The 23910-nt window shown below is 41.1% G+C and overlaps 1 protein-coding gene across 1 annotated transcript in view; it reads left to right on the top strand.

Annotated features, from left to right (window-relative positions):
* ATXN10 (ataxin 10) overlaps positions 1–23910 on the top strand; it is a 169308-nt gene that overhangs the window by 111684 nt on the left and 33714 nt on the right. Inside the window, exon 10 of the mRNA XM_012449460.2 lies at positions 21388–21451. Coding sequence (XP_012304883.1) covers positions 21388–21451 — 64 coding nt within the window. The remainder of the gene's footprint in view (positions 1–21387; positions 21452–23910) is intronic.

The following is a 23910-nucleotide window of genomic DNA, read 5'->3' on the forward strand; positions in this document are numbered from 1 at the left end:
AACCCAGAAACACCAATGGGTGGAGACCAGAAAGCCCTGAGGAAAGCTCACTCTTTCCCTACAAAGGGCAACTTAAGACAGAAAACTTTTAGACAATAAGTGCCCTATTTCAGCCAAACACCATGGAAAAAAATGTGGCCCCAGCCCATCAACAAAGGCTGAACGGGGAGGCTAACCAGAAACTTTCCCCTGGTTATAATGAGACACTCCTAACCCCTGCTAGGTGGTGTCAGAGAAGACAAGCTAGGAGCCAGGTTTTTGTCCCTGCTTGGCTATAATGAGGCATCCTCCAGTCCCTGCCCAGCTGTGCTGTCACCAGAGACTGAGTAGGGAGCATGAACAGCCAGCTCTGCCCAGCAGTAGTGAGGCACCTCCCTCTCCCCAGGTGTCAGAGGAGGTTGATTGAGGGACCTGGATCTTCACCACAGCCTGGCAGTGGTGAGCTGCTCCACCTTCCACCGTCCTAGTGTTGAACAAGCTCTGCTAAAAGCTTAAGATTCAGTCTTCTCATACCACTATACCCAGATGTTTAGAGTACAATTAAAAATTATGGGTTACACTAAGAACCAGGAAAATCTTAGCCTGAGTGAGCAAAGGCAGTCAACAGATGCCAATACTGAGATTATGACACGAATGTTGGAATGATCTGATGAGGATTTCAAAGCATACATCGTAGAAATGCTTCTGCAAGCAATTGCAACCACACTGGAAACAAATGAAAACATCTCAGCAAAGAAATAGAAGATACAAAGAAAAGCCATGTGGAAATTTTAAGACTAAAAAAGACAGCAACCTGAAATAAAAAGCCAAAACTCAGTGACTGGGTTCAGTGGCAGAATGGAGATGCCAGAAGAAAAAAAATCAGTGAACTGGAGGATGGAATAAAAATTACGCAGTCTGAACAACAGAAAGAAAATAGACTGTAAAAAAAAGTTAACCAAGCTTTGGGGATATGTGGGACTTTAATAAAAGGCCGAAAAAGTGTTCAAAAGAATAATGTCCTCAATTTTGCAAAAACAATAAACCTAGAAATTCAAGAGGGTCAAGACCAGATCGAGTTTTCTTGGTATAGTTTTTGAATAGCAAATGACTCAACTCTCTGGAAATTTCCATGATCCTCTTATCAGTCTTTTATTCTTAATGACTCAGGCCTATTTTCCTTTGTCCAGGATACATCAACCAGCATTTTCAACGAAAGTGATAGTGTTTTTGCTAAAATTTTGTTCTGCTAAACCAGCAATTACATGGGTATATATCCTGTAGAAATGAGTGCTCGTGTCCACCAAAAGCCATGTACACAAACATTCATAACAGCCTTATTTATAATAGCCAAACACTGGAAACAACCCAAGTGTCTATCACTAATGGAGTGGATAAATACATATGGTATTCATACAGTGGAGTAATACACAGTGGTGACAGAGGGAGCTTCTGGATGTGTAGTAGCTGGCACAAGACAGTGCCTACTGTGTGACTCCATTTATCCAAAATCCCAGAAGTGGCCAGGGTAATCTAGGGCGACAGAGGTTAGAATACTAGTTGTGAGGGGTTATCAGCTGGGAGAGGACACAAGGGAGTCTCTGGGTGCTGGAAGGTTCTCTATCATTACATGAGTGGTGGTTACACATGTGCCTACATATATAAAACTTGTATAAGCGATACACTTAAGATTTGTGCACTTTACCGTAATAAATTAAATGTTAAAGTAAATGCAGTCATCTCTTCTTATCTATGGGGGATGTGCTCCAAAACTCCCAGTAAATGTTGAAACCAAGGATAGTACCAAACCCTGCATATGTGAGGTTTTGTCCTGTGCATACGTACCTGTGATAAAGTTTATCAGTTAGGCACAGTAAGAGATTAACAACAATAACTAAGGATAAACTACAACAATTGTAACAATAGATTGCTTACAATTTCACAGATAGAAGATTTGTTCATACTATTGATCTTAGCAACCTCAGCATACAGTTTTTTTTTTTTCTTAAGTCTAGAACTTTGACCTTTTCACTTAAAGGAAGCACGTTATGACTTCTCTTTGGCATTTTCATATTGGCAGCATCACGAGTCTTGTTAAGTAAAAGAAGGGTTCCTTGAACACAAGCACTGTGATACCATGGTGGAATGGCTGGGGAGCATAGTGTGGATGTGCTGGACGATGGAGGATTCAAGCCCTGGGAGGGATGATGAGAGAGTTTATCATGCTCCTCAGCGTGGTGCACAACTTAGAAAACAGGAATTGTTTATTTTAGGAATTTTCCACTCAATAGTTTTAGACTATTGTCTAAAATGAAAATTGCAAAAGGTGAGTCCTTGAATGGGGTACAACTCTGTGTTCTTCTCTGAAGCACAAGTCTCTGTAAAATCTTTCTATTGCTTTCAGGACAAAGTTGAAACTGGCAAGCTTGGCCTTTAGGGCCGCTCCCGATTGGACCTGCCTGGCGGGGTGGTGTCCTCTTCTGTATTCCCATGTACTCTGTATTCGTGTTCTCCTCCAGTGCTGGATGTGAATGGTGCTTTTCGCTTGTCCGTGGGGCCTTTTCTCTCCCTTTTCCCCACCCACATCCTGACGTTGGTAAGAGCAGTACCTGTGTCTGATTTAGTCCCCAATACAAGGTCTGTCATGAAGTAGCTTTCGTTTATCAGATGAATAAATAGAAGATTAAAAGAGGTGCCAGGTGCCAGGTGTTAGCACACAGAGAAATGGGTCTTGGAGAAAGGGCCTGAAAATGCTGTGGTTGTGTTTGTGTTGTGCTCATGGCACACTTCCCGAGGGCCCGGAGGAAATGGGCAGACTTCTTCTCTGTAGGTCAAGGCTGGTGAGGATTTGGCACTAGAGGTCTCTTCCTAGGTCTGCTAAGGCTGCCATTTGTCTCTGACAGCTTTGCGGGCCAGCCCTTGTCCATAGCAGGCCAGGTCTGTCTCATTGGCCCTGCCTCTCTCCTTCTTCATCCTGAACACCCTCAGTTGCACACTTTGAGGTTTTCCAGCACATTTAATATTATTTCAGCCATTCTTTCTTTTCTGGAAACCAGAAATGTTTACCTACAATTTGTGTGGTACAATTTTTTAAAAAACACATATATTTTTAAATTAAGCAGATCTGGGCTTTGCCACTCACTAAGCTCTGTGACTGTGAACAAGTTAACCCTTACAGATCTCATTTTCTTTCTCTGTCACATAGGAACATTATTTTCTACCTTGCAAAACCATTAGGGATGCAAAATATTTGCATGTAAGAGATTTGTGATAAAATAGGATACTTGGTGTATGTTTCCTTTCCCTCTCCTATTTTCCATTTCAGGCAGAGCTAAGTTTCTAAGACACATTATCTTGGTTTAAAAGACATAGTCCCCTAATTGTAATCTGTGCCCCGAGTATCACATTGCACAGTCTGCCTCAGGTAACAGTGGGGCTTTCACATGTCTCGCCTTGGAAGTCTGGCCAGGCTGTCAGGAGGTGTGGATGGTGAACAGGGGAGAAGGGACAGGACATTGGCTTCCCGTGGGCTTGCCTGTCGGCTCCCTCCCTGTGCCCAGAAGACACACAGCTTAGAGCACGGCCCAGATGGACATCCTGGCTATTCTTTCACATTCCAGATAGTCATCCCGAGGGCTGCTGTGTGGCAGATTCCCAGTGCGGGCTGGACACTGGAGCTCCCAGCAAGCCTTTTATTTTTTTATTTTTTAAACACCACGGGCAAGCTGATCAGCAGTCTCCAAGGCATTATTTATTGATGGCAAGGAGCTCATCATAATACAACAGGCAATTGAGATTCTGTCCATGGGTTAAAAATTAAAGACTGAACGTGTCTGGGACAGAATTCTGTTTGTTCAGGCACTGAAGTGTGACACTAGATGATGCATTATGGGTGGGGATTGTACCCCAAGTAGCAGAGGCGAAATGCATATTTTTAAAAACTTGCTGTATGGGTTATTTTTGTTCTAAATGTAGCTGTGCGTGTTAGCACAGATGTGCCGAAACCACTTTTCAGAGCTGCTTTGTTTTCTCTGCTGCTGCCATGGTTTACCCATCCCTTTCTGGTATTGTTGCTTTCTCAAGTCATATCTTGTGGTACTTTCAGGAGGCTACTAAATGGAGTGGAGTTTTAAGTAGTGTGCACTCAAGTACATTAGAGATACATTCACTTCTTGATTTATATTTTCTCCTGCTTCTGCTTAAAAATGGGGATCTTTCATCTAGCTCTTTAAATACTTCGCTGGCCAGCTTTTGACATTTTGCCTAATTAAACCGTCTTGAAGAAATGACAGTAATGGAAAACTAACACTGTGCTTATACTTTTTTTCTTATGATTCAGCTAGTTTAAAGTTCTTTAGAAAGAATGCAACAAAAATGCGCTAAGTAGAAGGGCAAATAAAAGATAATATTAAATTCTCCCATTTTATTGAGCACTTTCTAGAAGCCAGGTATTGTGCAAGACTTTCCGTTTTCTTACCGTTTACTAAAATGACACCTTCTGTTTGCAGTAGAGCTTTCTGGCCTGTTTTTCATGAGGCCAAAATGACTCACCTAAGTTCACATGGCTGAGCAGGTGGCAGTGCCAGGCTTAACTCAATACTCCTGTGCCTGTCTCTGCTTTCTGGCCATTACGCCTTGTTCTGTGGAAGTCTGAGGAAGCCGCAAGGCTGAGAGTCAGAGACGGTGCCGTGCAAAGGGTCTGCACCGTCCTGCAGGAGGGGTGTACACCTGGCAGCCTCTGAACCACATGCTTCCGGACCAAACATGGGAAGATATTTTGCATTCCAAATCAGTTGAAAATACCTTTCTGACATCTAGCTGTAAGGTTTCTGGTTGTTTTGGACAGAGCAGACAAGTTTTGTAGCTATGCAGTGATTCAACATTCATTCACCAAATATTTTTTATACTGTAATCAGAAATATAGTTAGCTTCTTAAAAATCAGCTTATTTTGTTCATTATTTAAACAAAGATTTTATCTGCTAGGTGAAGAATGTATGAGAAAATTGCACTAAATTCAGATGTAAATGTTAGCTAAACAAAAGATAGTTGTTAATTTTCCTGGAATTTGGTAGTTGAACTCAGAGAATATATTTATTACTCACATTGTGTTTTTTACTTCTGGGTACTCTAAGGGCCTCTGCTCTGCATCTTTATTTTGTCACGAGAGCTTGGGGAATGCTACTTACTACTTTACCCTATTGAGTTTTACTGTGGAACTGCAGTATCATTCTCCTCTCTGGATTCCTTTTTTTCTGGAGGTGTCGTGGGGAGCAGGGTTAGTTTACGGGATGCATCTCTGACACTGTCGGCCTTGCTGTGTTCCTGTGTGGCCTCTGAGGCTCCATGCAGTGGTGCAGTCCTCATGTGAGAAGCTGGGCGCCAGTGCAGCCCACATTTTGTCACCCATCCTGCCTGTGCATTGCTACCTGGTCAGAGGGATTGTTGGTTCTTCGTTACTCAGGTCTCGTACCCATCCAAGTGCAGTGCTGTGGGCACATCTCAGCTGGTCAGCAAAACTTATACTGTTAACTGCCTTTATCTCATAAAATCTTAATTTATAAGATGTAGGCAGCTGGAGGAATGCTCAGCCTTCCTTTACTTTAGGGCAAAGGAAAGCCCTGAAGAACATTTTTTACCTATCAAAAAAGCAACTAAAAAAACCCTGCAGCATCAGTCAGAAAAAGGGAAGCACGGACAGTTCTAGGGGTGCTAAGAACTGGGAGGACCCTCTTGGGACGCATTTTAACAGTATGTCTCAAAGAGATTCAAAGACGGTTTGGTTTTGGTTTTGTCCAGTAATTCTCTTGGGAATTTCTCCAAAGGAAATAATCAGTGATGAAGTTTTAAAAATTGTATATATAGATGTTCATTACATTGTTGGTGAAAATTTAGTCATGATGCACATGTCATGAAATGTTCAGTAAATTGTGGTAGATTGTAGCGACTGAATAGAATATACCATTAAAAAAATCACATTTTCAAAGAATTTTTAGTGTATGGAAAGATCTAAAATACTGTAGTATAAAGATGATCTTCATTTCTAAAAAAATTAAGAATAAGTATTTAATATATGTGCATTGAAAAATGCAGAGAATGTTTATGGATAGGATCTGTCCCCATCTCAGGGTTGAGGCTTGGCCCCTCACTGAAGGACAGGGTCAGACCCTAGAGCATCAGCTGGGCTGCAGTGAGATTTGAGGGGGACAATCCTCTAGCTGAAATGGACTCTAATTCTCATTGACTCCAAAACTGGAGTTCAGACCTTTTCCTGTCTACCCCTGCATCTTGATCTGCCTCCTGGACCCTTTACCCTTAGGGCATTAGGGAGCTAGGAGGGCCCAGGAGATGCTGAGTGTCCTGGCAAGTTTCCTTTCTACCTTCCAGCCTCCAGTTCCCAAGTCTGGCATTTGCTTCTTTTGACCTTGGGCGCTCAGTAGACTTACTGTATGGGAATGCTGTCCATTCATCTTGAGTTGAACTTTCTCATCAGTACTTTTGTGGTTCTTCCCATATCCCAACTTTGGACAGAATAGTCAGTTGGAATTAAAATAATTTAATTCAGTTTAATGAGGTATATATGTCTGTCTGTCTGTTATTCCTATATAATCTTAACAGAACACAGTAGGAAATTTGCATATTTCAAAGCACACAGTTTGGAAATAGTTTCTAAAAGAAGTTACTCTGAAAAACAATCATTGGGTAAATAATCTGATGATCTCCGTAACTTTTAAAGAAAATCTTGTGCAATTTCAGTTACTGATGATCTTTTTCCAGGAACAGAAATGTTCATATCATCTACAAATTAATCTATCAGGAATGAGTGTTTACATTTGCCTACAATATTTAGTGTTGGATTACTCAGATCTTTTGGTTGAGTAATACTTGGTGCCAATGCCAAGGTTATACAAGGAGCACCAGGATTTCTCTCCTGAGACCTTTAAATGTCCTGAGCCCTTTGCTGTCTTCATTTCCCTCCTTTAGGAGATTTACAGTGCCCAGGATTTAAGGGCCATTTGTGCGCAGATGACAGCAGAATGCCTGTTGAGCCCAGACATGTCCCTGGGGCTCCACACTAGGGGACATAACTGCTCACATTCTCAACGTATGAGATATGGAAAGTATATAACTGCTGACGTTTACTTAGGTGTCTCCTCGCTAAGTGCCTCCCGCCAGATATGCCCAAACTGTACCCTTGAGTCCGGCATCCCCAGATCTTTTCTTTGCCCTTTCAGCAAATGATCCCACCACACATCCAGCTCAACCAGACTCAGAATCTTCCAGTTGTTTCTTTCTCTTATCACCACTGTCTAGAGAGCAGTTAGTGTCTGATCTACCTTTACCATGTGTCTTACATCCACCTGCATCTTTCTGTCCCCATTGCTGTCACAGCCTTCAGGCCTGCGTCACCTTTCATTCAGCGTCCGCAGCAGCTTCCTCACTGGCCTTCTTGGTGCTGCTTTTGCTCCTTTCCATGCAAATCTGAATTTTTTCCCTGATCTCCAAGACTTTATATTCTACCCTTCTGTGTATCTGAATCACCTAGGGAGCTTTTGGTTCATTAGTTAGTTAGAGACGGGGTCTCCTGCTGCCCAGTGCAGTGGCACAGTCAAAGCTCCCTGGAACCTTGAACTCCTAGGCAATCCTCCCACCTCAGCCTCCTGGGTAGCTGGAACCATATGCACATTCACCACACCCAGCTAATTTTTTATTTTTTGTGGAGATGAGGTCTTGCCATGTTGTTCAGACTGGTCTCTAATTTGTGACCTCAACTGATCCTCCCACCTTGTTCTCCCAAAGCACTAGGATTACAGACATGAGCCACCATGCCCAGCCAGGAACTTTAAAACTATAAGTTTGTGCCAGGACTATCACCCCCAAGATACAGATTAAGTTGGCATGATGTGGGGCCAAGACATGGGTAGTTTTAAAAGCCCCACAGGAGATGTAGATTCACAGTAAGGATGGAGAGTCGCTGCTCTGTGTCAGTGCTTCTCAAAACTGGATCAGTCTGAAAGACTCACCTGACCACCCCTCAAAGTAGTCTCCCTGGCCACTCTCACTCTCCAGTAGATCATCTTCATTATTTCTTTTATAGGAATTACCATAATATGTAAATGCATTTTTAGTTATTAATTTACTCATCTGCCTCCCCCTGGCCAGGTTTCATTCAGTATATATCTGTTGGTTATATTTGACCCCTGCAAGGGTGGAAGGTGAGCTTTTGCCTCTCACATACATATATATTTTCTCAGAAATCATTAAGTATCTTGGGACCAGACAAGGGATGCAAGGATAGTGACATGGTGCTTGTCATTGAAAGCCCCAGAGTCTAATGACAGAGTAAGACAGGTAAATAGCTGCTCTGTATACCATGGATGCCATACAGCTTGACTCAAAGAGGGATTCAATTGTGACTGCCCTGGGAAGGGGCCAGTGAAGGGCCTGGAAAAGTTGGGGGATAGTATGTTAATACAGCTCTCTCCACAACATGAAGAACAGAGGGAGAGCCTTCTAACCCATCCAGCCACTTTGTGGTGGTGGTGGTGCACTGATGTGTCTGGCTTTAGCTCTGGCCGTTAGGGATGTAGGAGTGTGTCCTTTCTTCAGAGAGAAGCTCAGTTTGTCAGGACCATCCTGCTCCCACCTTCGTGAGGCTGCTTTGCCAACCACGCTCCTTTTTTCACTCTTGGACCACTGGTGAGGAGTGGAGATTTTACCCCCAGAAGACTCTTAAGTGGGTCAGAACAACACATGAATCTAATTAACTGCAAAATCACTTTGACCTCAAGGTGGAAAATTCATTCCATAATAAGATACTCCAGTGAAAGGCCTAAATTCATTGTAATAATAAAATGCCCATAAGAGACATTCCATATTTGAATATTAATTCTATCTCATTATCAAATTCCCAGAGAGATATTAAAATCCAAAGATTACAATTATTTTAAATTAAAGTCCAAAGGCATTAAAGTCCAATTCTCTTGCCCATGTATGTTCAAATAAATTGAAATTCAAAATATATTCTCCCTGATTTCTTATTCTGCACAATCCCAGTTAGAGGGGCTCTTTTTTTTTTTCCTTCCAAAATACTTTTATTAAAAAAAATTACAAACAATAAAAAAAAAAAGCCACCACAAATTCTGCCTTTCTTTTTAAATAACGTGGCATGGAGCAGTTTGGTTTCCACCCTATTGCACGTGGTCCAGCCAGGCTCTGAAATCAGGAGGCTACTGAGACTGGGGTCCTGCCAAGGAAGTGGGGTTCAGCCTGGAGGGAGGAGACCAGCCCTTCCCACCCTACAGGGGCTCTTAATGCCTGTGTAGGGTCAGGATTTTTTTTAGCAGCTGTAGCCTGGACTGTCTCTTGCTGGAATGTGTGTGGTTCTTTCAGGAACACCCAATACCAAACCTCTGATATGCCTCACTTCTTAAAATTAAAAAAGTTAACAGGACACAGGATTATCAAAACACTGCCTCCTACCCCCTACACACACCAAAGTTAGAAAACAAGCCAATTCCTGGTCTTTTAATAGTTACCCCAAGCAAAAGCATGTCCCAGAAACCAGCACTTCTTACTTGTTGCCAACTAGCAGACCATAGCAGAAAGTCTGATATGAGGGAAAGATGGAGAAAGTCTTCATTTCTGCTTCACCAGATTTCACTTCATCTCTGACAGTTGGTGGCTAGACATTTGGGAGCAATCTCCTCACTGATTTCTTGGATCTTGCTGTCAGTAATTCCGGTGACTCAAGACCATGCCTTTCTTCTCTCATAGGTTTTGTAGGGCCCAGTCACAGTTTCTGTTCTAATAGCCACTGAAACATCTACTCTCTTCTTTTTTCTTTTTAAATTTAATTTTATTTTTTTGAGACTGAGTCTCACTCTGTTACCTAAGCTGGAGTGTAGTGGCACGATCTTGGCTCACTGCCACCTCCACCCCAGAAGTTCAAGCAATTCTGCCTCAGCCTCCATAGTAGCTGGGACTACAGGCATACGCCACCATGCCCGGGTAATTTTTGTATTTTTAGTAGAGACGGGGTTTCACTATATTGGCCAGGCTGGTCTTGAACTCCTGACCTTGTGATCCACCTGCCTCGGCCTCCCAAAGTGCTGGGATTATAGGCGTGAGCCACATCTACTCTTTTCTAAAATTCACTTTCAGTGTGTTAGGACACAGTGCCTTTTCATTCCTCTTGATATCGTGACCTTCTAGATGTTATTTCCCATTTCATTTAGTTTTATTGTTTATTTTTCAAGACAGGGTCTCTCTCTGTCCCCAATCTGCAGTGCAGTGGCACAGACATAGCTTCCTGTACTCTTGAACTCTTGGGCTCAATCCATCTCCCTGCCTCAGCCTCCCCAGGAGCTGGGACTACAGCCATGCACTATCACACCCAGCTAATTTTTTTAAAAAAAATTCTTTGTTGAGATGAGGGTCGCTCTGTGTTGCCCAGGCTGATCTGAAACCTCCTGGTCTCAAGTAAGCCTCCCTCTTTGGCCTCCTGAAGTGCTTTTGCTCCAAAACAAAACAAAAAAATTTACTATTTTCCAGCTTAAATCAGCCTTATTGCTTTAGTTTGTTTTTATTCTGCCATTGTTTCTCTTCTGATAGTAAGGCTGAAATACTTTTCATATCACTCTAGTTTCTCTTTGATTTTCTGAGCATCCTTGATTTCTAGAGATACAATGTTCCAGACAAAGACCTTTTAAAATTATGATATTGAACTTATTTTTCTGTGTCAGTGCTGGGAGACAGTATCGTGTTTCTTTCTGGTCTCAGCATCTGTGTAAGCTTTTCTTTGCTGGTGACTTTACTGTAGGCTCCTGACACATAGCCTTTTTCAAGTTAAAAAAGTCATAGATAGGGGCTAAGCACGATCGGGTGCTTTTCCTGTGATGGTTGATACTATCATGAGTACATTAATGAGGTTCATTGTAGATTTTCTGATCCACTTGAATCTATTCTTGCATTTTTGAGAAAAGTCACCTGATCATGATGGATTATTGTAGCATGTTTAATTTACTTATGCTAATATTATTTCTAGAACTTTTTAGAGGAAGGGGATCTGTGTTCATAAGTTCAAAAGGCCTTTAATTTCTTGACAGTGGTCTGTCTTTCCTGGTTTTGGAACAAAGTCATACTAGCCTTGTAAAATGTTGGAAATCTTTTCTTATTTTTCTGTTGTTTTGGAACAACTTGTATGTAAAATAGATGTTCTGTTTCTTGAAAATTGGGTGGAACTCACTTGAGAGCTGTTTGCGTCTTTGTGTTTGTCATTGAGTCTTGGTCATTTTAATATCTTTAAAAATTATTGTTCTTTTAATTTTTTTTAAATCTTCTCAGGCACATTTTATTTTGGAATTCAAATAAGAACTGACACTTATAAACATTACAAACGTTAATAAACATTTTTTCTTCAAGGCAGGTTACCTTTTCTTAAGATCAATTTGAGTACTATCCTATGCAAAAACAAAATTTTTTAAAAAGTCTAAATAGATTAAAATAGGAGAAGTCAACTTGACCTTTCTCATGGTAATTATTCTGAAAGAATTAGAAGATTCAGTGATACAGGCTGGGCGTGGTGGCTCATGCCTGTAATCCCAGCACTTTGGGTGGCTGGGGCAGGCGGATCATGAGGTCAGGAGATTGAGATCATCCTGGCCAACATGGTGAAACTCCATCTCTACTAAAAATACAAAAATTAGCCAGGCATGGTGGCAGGTGCCTGTAATCTCAGCTACTTGGGAGGCTGAGGCAGGAGAATGGCTTGAACCCGGGAGGCAGAAGTTGCAGTGAGCCGAGATCACGCCACTACACTCCAGCCTGGGCGACAGAGTGAGACTCCATCTCAAAAAATAATAATAATAAAAAAATTAAAAGATTCAGTGATATAAATCAGATTAAGAGGAGGTAGACTTAAGTTTACTGCCTAAGATACAATTATATTTCACAAAATAAGACCTTTATTCTTCTGAAGAGGTCCTCTAAGCTGGCTTTTATTCTGCTGTAGTTTCATCTCACTAAGAGGAAGGGGAATAAATAAACTAGTTTTACCAAAAAGTTTCCACTTTTTAGTAGTGAGCGCTCTAGCTTTGGGTGACTTAGAAGTTTATGTTCTTCTCCTTGGTAACCACTTTTTCTCCACTGTTCCTGTAGTTGTTGTAATAGAGCCCCGGTTTCTGTTCCCTCAGGAAATGCCCACTTTTCTGGTGTCATGCCCACTGAACAGGAAATGGAGGAAGGGAGCACAGCTGCCTTTCCTTTTGGGAACAGTGCTCTCCTTGGTTCTTCAGTAATTCACATATGTGAGAAGTCCCTGGAGGCAAGTTCCCTCCAGTCCCTAAGAAAGCCTTGGTAGGGTTTCAGTGGCTCTGAAGTATCTGTTGCTTTCATTCAGTCTTTTTTATTTTTAACTACAAATAAGACAAGGTTTTTCTCTTCTTTTGAAATTGTCAAATTCCATTCCAATTTTGTGACATTCTGTACTTGGAATAATTAAGCCACAGAAGTCACTGGCTTTGGTGAAAAACCTTCGACATTTTTACTGACTTTGTTCAATTCTTCTGAACTTGCACTGGCAGTTACACCTGCAGAAGGAGCCACATCAAGATGAATCAAATGATGTGCATGTTTACTGACGAGAGCTTTTCTAGTTCCGCCCAGTGCATTCTCCTAGTACCCCAGCCAGGCCTTTTGCATGCTGTGCAGTTGCTTCTCAGGACCTTGGTCACCAGGCTTGTCTACACTTCTCCCACAAAACCTGATGTATCTTAAAATTCAAAAATGATTTTCTTGTACTCTGTTGATGTCCAACAGACTTTTCTTGTTTTTAAAAATCTTCATAACCATTAAATTAGATAAAGTACCATCAAAACCTCAAGACATAGAATGTATAGCTAGAGAGCTCTGTGTTCAGCATCTCTTAGTCAGTTGTAAATTTGTCCTCAGCGTGTCTTCCATCAGTGACAGCATCAACCCAGAGTGTAGTAATTTCAAAATTGTCTTCACGAAGCCTGGCAATAATTGTTCTGTGTTTTTCTTCTGTCCATCATTCAAATACCAGCCAACTGAAACAGCTCCTGCATTTGAGTAGGGATAACAACGGTAGCGAAATCCACATCTTGAGGTCTTATGCCATTTAATAAATCCCTCACTGCTCCTTCTGCTCTTCTGAATTCGTGATTCTCTTTAACGAAGAATTCTCTCAGGCTCTTCAATAATTCTGTGACAAAAGACTAGAATTCTGGAGCCTGCACCTTCATTGTAGGCAGCTATTATTGCTTTAGAAGTTACAGTCTATTCCACCAGCCTTTGCCAAGGATGCAAGTGCCCCAGCATCTCAAGAGAAGTCAGCAAACATGCAGCTCCGTGCTGACGCCCTCTTGCCTGCTACTGAGGAGGTCTGGTCACTCCCAATTCCTGCCTTTCCCCAGTGATACAGGACAGGCAAGCCCCAAAATTGGGGCTTAGTCTGGGAAGTTTCTTGGCTTTGGCTGGGAAATAAATTGCCTAGGTGAGTTTGTGGTGTTAAACAGCAACTTTTTTTGAAGCAGCAGTGTATAGCAGCAGCAGAGGTGCTGCTCCTGGCAGAGCAGCGTTGCCCTGTAGGCACTGTGCCCAGAATAGCAGCTCAGACGCAGGTCTGCACTCATATTTATACCCGCTTTTAACTATGTGCGAATTAAAGGGCAGTTTATGCAGACATTTCTAGGAAAAGGGTGGTAACTTTCCTAGAAATTTCAGGTCATCAGGTTGTTGCTTTGGAAAGGGGTGGTAACTTCTGGGTGTTGACATGGCAGTGGTAAACTGACGTGACATATTAGTGGGTATGTCTTACGGAAAATGGCTTCTGCCCCGATCCACCTGCTTTACTTAGTCCTCAATTGGTCAGGTGTCTGAGCCCCACCTCCTACCTCACCATGACGGGGGGAGTAGCCTGGCTGGCCACCTTAAAAAGGACAGCTCTATTCAAACCTTTAATTTTTTCTGTCAATTTTAACACTTTTTTTCTGTCAATTTTCCACTTTTCTCAGAAATAACTGTTTCATCTAGATTTTCACATTTTTTCATAAAATTGTTCATATTTTAATATTTTATTTAGGTTGTCTAAACCTGTTTCTCCCCTTTTATTCTATTCTTTCTGGAAAAAATAAAGGTCTCTTTTTTCTTCCTCAGTCTTCCTGGAATTTTTCCATTCTATTAATGTTTACAACTAACTAGCTTTTGGTTTTGGTAAATCATCTCTGTAGTGTCGTTACTCTAATTCACTGACTTTCTTGCCTGTCAGTTTAAAAGAACAAAGATAAGAAAATGAGAGAAAATATAAATGACCTCTATCAGCAGTGAAAAGGAGGCATCATTATAGATATTACAGACATTAAAAAGATAATAAGAGATTAGTATAAACAACTTGATGCCAAAAATTTTTGACAAATTAGTTGATATGAACAGTTTTCTTGCAAGAAACAAAATCAAAACTGAATCAAGGATAAATAGAATATGCATATAGCCTATATTTTTAAAAATTAAATTTTTAGTTTAAAATATTTCTACAACAAAATTGCCAGGCACACATAATTTTAGCAGTGAATTCTTCAAGCATTTAAGAATAAAAAGAGAATATACCCAAACTTTCTCTTTCAGAAAACAGAGGAGAGAACACTTCTCAACTTATTTTATGAAGCCACCGTTACTCTGTTCCCAAATCCGGACAAAAACCTTAAAAGGAGAAAAAAACACAAAATAACTACAGAGTAGTGTCTCTCATGATCAGAAACATAGAAACACTTCTCAGAATATCAGCAAAGTGGATCCTGTAATACAGAAAATGATAATGTATCATGAACTATGATAGTTTATCTCAGCCATGCACTGTTGGTTGAATGTCAAAAAAACAGACACTTTAATTCCCCCTTATTAACAGAATAAGAGGAAGGAAACAATATGATTATCTCAATAGAGGAAAAGTGTTTGGCACAAAATTTACACTCATTCATGCTAAAATTTGCCACAAACTAACAGCATAAATGAACTTTCTCATCCTGAAAAAGGCATCTGTGAAAAAAAATCAACACTTAATTTCATACTTAATGATGAAAGATTGCTTTGTGTCTGATATCAGGAACAAGGCAAGAATTTCTGCTCTCACCACTCCAGTTAACAACATGCCGAAGGTCCGAAGCAACCCACTGCTACTCTTACTGCTGTTACCCCATTTGTTGCTGCTCTGGCATTGTGGACAAAAGCAGCAGCTCAGGCCTGAAACACCCACCGCTGAGCGGCACAAAACACCCTGGAAACAAATGCAACACAACGATCAGTGGCACTGTATTTTTGTGAGACTTAGAATTGCTGTGTAAGGCTAAAGGCAGCAGAAGAGTATGGATGGAAATTACGAATCCAGACACACACCCAGCTCATGAGGCAGTCAAGAACAACACTAACTTAGTGTAACCCATACCTACTGAATTGCTTGTGATTGTAGAAGTTTGTCTTTGCATATTCGAACTTTGCTGAAGGACAGCTAGTAGTTGGCGAGGATTACCATATCCAGCTCTTTTCAAATGTGGATGGTAAAAGAAACCTTTAGATTCTCCCAGCCAAGTGAAAATATAATACTACAAATCATTGCCATGTCCTGTGGTCTCATGATGTGCTGGGCACCGTACTGAATGCTTTCCCTCTTGTTTCATGTAAGAAAATTTAGACTTACTGAAGTTCAGAGACCTCCCCAGGGTCACACAGTTAAAAGACTGAGCAGGAATTCTCCTGTGTATGTGTCTGCCTCCTAGAGCATGGCATTCCCTGTGCATCGGAGGATGGTGAGTGAGTCCTCTCAGGAGGCCACTGCTTTTATGTCTCCTGCGAGACAGTTTCCCCTAGCAGCTGCTTCTGGGCTTCCAGCTTTCAGAGTTGGCCCTGGGCTTGCCCAGGATGGCCTCACACCTCAGTGGAAACCTTGCTGGAGCATTGTCACACCCTGCCTGGTCATTTGTTCCCTTCAGCATGAGGACTCTGGTTGTGGTGTTTGAGTCTGTTTTATGGAGCTACGACTTAAATACATTTTTACCAAATATCATTTAGGCCGGAGTCAGTGGAGGAGATTTGGGTCCACCTTCGTTTTGTACTCTTGCCTTCTTTCTGTATTTACCACTCAGTGTGAGAGCAACCAGAATAATTGAAGCTCTGTTTTCTGTCAACCTAATGTTTTCCCAAAGGAGTTTAGTTATTAGAGTTGGGCCTGTACCCTTTGCAGAGTGCCTACTCTGGCATTATTGGCTAATGTGGGAAGGCACAGTTAGCACATGTGTTTGTTGTCCTCTGTTTAGACTTCATTTCCCCAGGCTAAATGTGAACTTGTTTAAGCCAGGCTTACAGTCTCCTGGAGATGCGCTACCACGTGAAAGTGTTGACTGAGCTTGGCTCCTCAATGTGAACTGTAACTTGTGACTCATTAATTACAGGTCTGCAATCACCTCCCAGCATGTTAGTAAAGAAACAAACAACTTTCTTGTTTAATTAAGTGCTGACAGAAGAAAACTTAATTGTTTCTCTCCTGCCCCCAGCATGACCTTGACACTTGTAGTTACAGCAGTAAACTTAGGCTTTGTAGTAACAGAATTGTATTGTCAGTCACCCTTCCTGAAGGTGTTGTATTGGTGTCTACTGTTCCCAGTGACCTTAACCAGTGTTCATTCTTAAGTATATAATTGTGTATTTGTCATAATGCCACTGTCATCCTTGTCTAGAATAGGTCATTTATATTGTAAACATTTAATGAATTTCTATAAATGGTTCCCTTGTATCCTTTCCTAATGCAGCTGTATGAATAAGAAATATTTATCCAGAACGTATACCCTCAATTCACCCACAACTCCAGTGTAACCATGGTTTTAAAGAACTCTTTAGTTCACCCTTATTACCTGCTTAAATATCAGTTTTTAGTGTGTGATTTCATTTCCTTCAAAGAACGTCTTACCCATTTAGCACATCTCAGAGTTTTACTTTCTTTTTTGTAGAAAGTGAGATGTTTCCTATGCATTGAATAATAAGTTCTGAATACTTTTATTTCTCACTTATCAAAAAAAAACTGATTTTGAAAATAAATTTGAAATTTTGCCTAATGCAGAGAGGAAGTATAAATTCAGCTCTGTTGAAGTTATTATTCAATTTCGTCATGCACTTAGGAGCTACTGCCCAACTCCTTGCTCCTAAATGAACTATTTGCATTTAACACTGTGAATGTTGCCAACTACTGCCATCACTCCCAGTGCTCTTTACCGAGCACTTACTAAGTGCTAAACACATTCACAATCACTATTTGAAGTAGGCGCTATCATCCTCATTTTACAGAGGAGGGAACCAAGTCTTAGGGTTCCATGACTTGGCCAAGACCAGCTGGGCTCATAGCCAGGCTTTGACCCCAGCATCCTGGCTCCACAGTGGTTACTCTTAATCCCCATGCTGCACTGCCTCCCAGTTCCATGAACATCTTTCATCTTATCTTCCAGCTTTTGCACATGCTCCTCCCCCTGCCCAGAACACTCCCACAGTCCCCTTTGTCTTATTTAATTCCTGTTCATTCTTCTCAGCTTACACTAAATGTCACTTCTTTAGGGAGGCCTTCTCTGTGAGCCCCATGCTATATGTTCTTCTAGTAGAACAAACCATGAACGTGAAAACCAACCTAAGTCTGGCATGGCGATGCACCCATGTTGCAGAAGGGTTTGAATCACATATTTGCGGAGAGTTGGTGAGGATCAGCTGGATTCTTTCCTCTCAGTGCCACTCACAGGGCTCTTACTTCTTTTCTGGATCTCTCCTTATCTTCACGTCAGTATCAATCGGCACACGGCAAAGGCATTTGGCATCTCTCCTTTCCCATTTGCAGACTTCACTGTGCATACCCCATCCTGCTGGTAGATGTGGGGCAGGTTATCAGAGGAGAAGTAGGGGTGTGAGGGTTTCCATGAGAAGCTTTGGATACAATCTCAGGTGGGGTCATGACTGACTTGGCCATAAAACTCTCCTCTGTGCTTCTCAAACACATGATCCCCCTCCAAGACCCTCTCTATAGTGGCCTAACCCTCCATCCCAGTGCTTCTTAAACTATCTGTGGCACAGATTCAGTTCTCTTTCCCTCAAACCATCCTGGACCTATATTTGTGTAGAATATAGTATAAAATGAACTACTTGAAAAAAAATCTAAAAAAAGACATAAGAATTCAAGACCAAATTTTATCTTAAGATTCAGCCGACATCACATGGCTGTCATATTGTCAGTATCTCAGCTCCTCCCCTCAGTGTCTGTTCATACAAACTGACAGTGGTCTCCAGACCTCGCCTTGAGTAGCATTTATTAGGTAAGTGACCACAGGGAGGGGGACTTCTGAGCCTCACTTATTATCTGTAAAAGGGAGCCAATAATATTTACTCTAGCATTTCAGAATTAAAGCAAGTCATTAAAGCATCTGATTGCCAGGCATATGGCAGGTATATCAGTATATATCAGTATATACCAGATATCTACTAAATAGTACTTCATTTCCCATCACACCTTCAGTGCCTGGAAAAAGATAGAAATTCGAGGATTACGAACTAATTTATTCTCTTCTTCCTGGCCTTTGTAAAAGTAAGGATCATAAATAGATTCCTAGCAAGTCTGTGTATTAGAATCAACTGGAGATCTGGTTTCTTTCAGTGGGACCTGGAGTTTGGAATAGTTAATTATCAGAGGACTGAATGCAGTTTCAGGCTTCTATGTGCTTCTGTACCATCTTAGGTTATGTACATCTCACTAGGGATGTAACGTCAAAGTACTGCTGAATTCTGAAAAATAACATTGTTTTATATTTCATTAATTTGTATGTTTTCAGTTTTTATAACTTTAATTTTTTTAAATTACATAAAACACAGCAGATTCCAGTCAAAATTTATACAGGGCATATTCATAGAGTCTCCATTCCTGTTTCCTCCACCCCATTCTTCTCTACCCTGTGGGTAACCATTATTTGTTTTTGGTTTAACCCTTCATTGTTTTCTTGTTCAGAGTATTTTAAAATATCCTTTACTACACATAAGATTCTCATATAAGTCTGTTAACATGTTATATTGTGGTTACATCCTGGCTATCCTCCCACAGCAGTCCATCAGCAATCTTCACTCATATTCACAGCCCTGCAGCAGTCTACTGTGTTCGTACCGTAGTTGATTTCAGCAGCCCGTCGGTGGAGACTTGAGTTGTTTCATAATAAGTTGTGCTGCACCCAATATCCTTAGTCCTCAGAAATGTGCATCAAAACCACAGTGATACACCACTTTACTTACACTGGAATGCCTAATAAAAAAGAGACAATAGCAAGTGTTTATGAGATTGTGGAGATGCTGGAACCCTCATAAGTGGCTGGGTGAAAATGTAAAATTCTGCAAACACTGTGAAAACAGTCTGGCTGTTCCTCAAATGTTTATAATTGTCATATGATCTAGCAGTTTGACCCCTAGGTATATACCCAAGAACAATGAATACTTACATCCACTCGAAAACATGTACATGCACATTCATAGCAGCATTATCATGATAACCTAAAGGTGGAAACAACACAAATGTCCATTAGCGGGCGAACGGAAAAACACAATGTGGCGTATCCCTACAATGCACTGTTCACATTACTCAGCCATGAAAAGGAATGAAGCACTGACATGCTACAACAGGGAGGAACCTTGAGTGAAAGAAGCCAGGTTCAAAAGGCTACATAGCGTTCAGATTCTAGGACCCTGTGTATAGGAAATGTCCAGAATAGGCAAATCCAGAGCGACAGGAAGTAGACAGATAGTTGCCAAGGACTGGGAGTAGGGAAAAATAAGGAGTGACTGCCAGTGGGTATGGAGTTTCTTTTAGGGGTGAGAAAATGTTTGAAAATTTGGTCTTGCTAATGATTATATAACTCTGTGAATAGACTGAAAACCACCAAATTGCACACTTTAAAGGTGTGAATTTTATGGTTTGTGATTATGTCTCAGTAAAACTGTTATTAAAAAATGAACTGGGCCAGGTGCGGTGACTCATGCCTGTAATCCCAGTGCTTTGGGAGACCAAGGCAGGAGGATCACTTGAGGCTGGGAGTTTGAGACCAGCCTGGGCAACATAGTGAGAACTCATCTTTACAAAAAATAAAATGACAAACTGTGCTGTAATGAATAACCTTGTGTCACACACTATTTTATGTGGTAGTGTGTTTTTGATGTGTAATTTTAGCAGTGTGTTTACTGGATCACATGTCATTTTGCTGCTTACACCCAGTCCCCTTTCATGGGAGTTGTTCCATTGATCATTCCCTCCAGCAGCGTAGGAGAGTGCCTGTTTCCCTGTGGCCTCACCAATAGCATTTCCTGTCAGACTTGGTTATTTGTTAGTCTGGCAGGTAAGAAACGTGTGTAATTATAATTTGTCTCCATCTTACGAGCAGGTTTGAATGTTTTCTGATGTCTTTGTAGTTTATTTGCATTCTTTTTGCTGCCATTTCTATTTCATGTGTCTCATCTGTTTTTCTATTGTATTGTTGGTGTCGTTTAAATTTTTACAAGTTCTTTGTATATTAAAATATTAATCCTTTGCAGTTATCTTCCAAATCTGTGATTCCTTACAAATAGTTTTCCCAGTTTTCATTTGCCTTAAAAATAAAAAAGGCTGGGCACAGTGGCTCACGCCTGTAATCCCAGCACTTTGGGAAGCAGAGGCGGGTGGATCACCTGAGGTCAGGAGTTTGACACTAGCTTGACCAACATAGTGAAACCCCCGTCTCTACTAAAAATACAAAAAATCAGCCGGGCATGGTAGCAGGCACCTACTAGGGAGGCTGAGGCAGGGGAATCACTTGAACCTGGGAGGCAGAGGTTGCAATGAGCTGAGATTGTGCCATTGCACTCCAGCCTGGGCAATAAGAGTGAGACTCCGTCTCAAAAAAAGTCAAATTTTAAAACCTTTTCCCTGTTGCTTCCAGATTGAATCATAGTTAGGAAAGCTTTTCCTGTTACGAGCTTAGAAAAGGAATACACCCATGTTTTTTTCTAGTACCGATTTTTTTCATTCTTTAAGTTTAGATCTCAGATCCATCTGGAGTTTATCCTGGTGAACAATGTTAGGAAGTGATCTACTGGCATTCTTTTTTATACAGCTACCCAATTGCCCAACATTTTTTTTTTTAATTCCAGTGAAAAGAAAATGAAGTATCATTTTTTGTTTACATGTCTGTTTTATATAGTTCTGGGTTACTATAGGTATTTCAGATAATTGTGCAAACAATATTATAACATTGAGTGAGAAAACACAAAAGGAGCAACAAGTCATCTATAATCTCTGACTATAGCCATGCTGTTTTCAGTGTATAACTCGTCTTCTTTCTCTCTAGGTCAATGAGCTGGATGGTATCCCGTTGATCCTGGACAACTGCAGCGTCAGTGACAGTAACCCCTGTATCCTTGCATGCGAATGACCATGCACTAGTCTACAGCCAGGGCCTTAGCAAAACAAGTCCCTTTCCTTGTGTTCTTTCAGTATGTAGCTGGCTGCCTTGCTTGTTTACTTGTCCTGAGAACCAGATCATTTTCTCAGAGTTATGGTGCTAGAATATCACTTCTATAACCTTTGTACTATAGTAAGCTAATTTCTTCAAGGTGAGTAAGACATTTCAAATGGGCATGTGGCTGAAAAGCACTTAAAAACCTGGGGCAGAGGCAGCCCATGCAAGGCCTGTGCAGCACATCTCCAATGTCACCTTTCCCGTGTGTGTGGTCTTCAGAGCAAACGTGAACAATTGTGTATTGTTTTGCTGTAGAGATTCTGAGTATTCAGTCCTTTGGAAGAACTATTTTAACAAGGGTTTCGCAACATAGAAACATGAGGAGCACTCTGGCTCCCTAGCAAGAGGAAGGAGTACTTCAGTGGTGCTGAATTCTTGTCTTCAGAGGGGTGGTCCTGCAGCCCTCTGCTGCAGAAGCTGGGAGCTTTGGCTCTTGCCCTAGCTTGAGGTGGCCACCCTTGCTGGAGGGTGTTCTGCTGGGACCCTGCTTTTTTCCTACCATTTCAAGTAATTGTACTATACAAAGCTAACCTGGTACAGTGGTGAGTAACCAGGGACCAGATACAGCTTGTTTAGATTTGTTAGAAAACCTACTGTTTAATTTCATGAACTTCCCTGGTGAGAGCCAAACTCAGCTGTGTCCCTCATCCTGGTCACTGCATGGTCCTGTGCTCATTACCTGAGGGTGGGGTGGGACAGGGGGGAATAAGGCTACTACAAGGACTTTAGGAGTGTAGCCTGCGGGAGGCAGTGAGGAGCCCAGCCTAGCACTGACTGAGGAGGGGGTCATTTTAAAAATCAGACTCTCTGCGCTATGGCTTCTGCCAAGAAGAGAAAAGGAGCTGATGAAAATCATGTGTTTCAAAGTAAGTAGACTGAGCAGTGCTTATTGTTTGTGCTGTGATACTGTCATTTGTCTGATTAGCAATAGAAAACAATCTTATTTTAAAGAGCAGAGTAGCTTGTAAGTTCAGTCAGGAAAAGACAAATACACAGCCTCAGAAGACTCCTCTTCAGGGTAAAGCGAGTTGGTTCAGTGCCTGGCGTTGTGGTGAGTCCCTGTGGGCTGTGTTTATTAAAGAGTGTTGACATTGTTTTAGCCCCCAAAAAAGGAAAGAAAAAAGAGAAAGCTTCTAGTCACAGGAAAGCAGTACAGTAATATTCAGGTACAACTGCAGATGTTGCATTTCCCAGTGAAAAGGATGATTTATTCTGAAAAACGAAATTCACTCACAGTTTACTTTGAGTGAATTCCCTGAATTGACCTTAAGAACAAAAAATAAAAACCTTCCACGTTACGGTCCTCCTTGACAGATGGCCATTCGTTCATTCACTTCTTCCTCCAGGAAACTTTTATTCAGTCCCTCTTGTGTGTTTACACCCATTGCCTTATTGAACCCTGACAACACCATGAAGCAGATACTATTATCGTCATCCCTATGTTGTAGATGATGAAATAAAACTGAGTCTCTAGCCTGCCCAGAGGTCAGAACCAGATTTTAAACATGTAAGTGCCTGACCCTTAGCCATTTCCCCACACTGGCTTCTTACAAGTCACTGGGAGGAGGCAGAGCGCATGCAGAGAACCACATAAACATATTCATGTAGTGGAGAAATGATTCAGACTTACACATTTAAAAATGCATATGGATATCTGTATCGTTAGCTAGATAACTGGCTTTTAGAATGATAATCAGTGAAACATTGCAAGATCACGGAATCTCCTCTGAATCATTAAGAAAAGATAAAATACCACAAACATCTTTAGTGCTAATGTGTATTCAGTAATTCTTTGGAGTTTTATTTATTAAGCCTACCAGATTTTAAAGGCATATAAAATGTAGTAAGATAGGAGACACATAGTGAAATATCAGCACAAAGGGAGAATGACAGTTGAATGGTCAGAAACGAAAAAGCATTACAGCCTAGAGATTCCATTTTTAGATGTGAGCTCTAAATTAAAACCTGGCCTTCATAGTATTAAAGCAAATAAGGACGTGATACAGATTACAAAATTTACCTTATTCCATAGGTAAATCCACACTGATGCTCCTTCCAGACTATTCTCAGAGAATTATCCAATGATTCTGACTTTACTCCTCACTTCCCATTCACTCTTTTTCTCCGTCTTGTGCTTTTTTCTTTTTTTAAATTCATGAAAATAATACATCTATATGGGGGTTTTTAAATATCAAAAGGTATTCCGTAAGGGAACAATGTCTCTAGCTCCGCTTTCTACACTTTTTGATTCACTCTCTTCTTCTAGTAGCTACTTTTGTATATCTAAATAATATGCTTTACTGCTTTTTCTTGATTTATCAAGTTTCGGTGTGACCTGTTTATATTTGATTT

Source organism: Aotus nancymaae, unplaced genomic scaffold (genome assembly GCF_030222135.1).
Source record: "Aotus nancymaae isolate 86718 unplaced genomic scaffold, 86718_ANA_hifiasm-v0.15.2.pri h1tg000076l, whole genome shotgun sequence".
In the NCBI taxonomy this organism is placed as follows: domain Eukaryota; kingdom Metazoa; phylum Chordata; class Mammalia; order Primates; family Aotidae; genus Aotus; species Aotus nancymaae.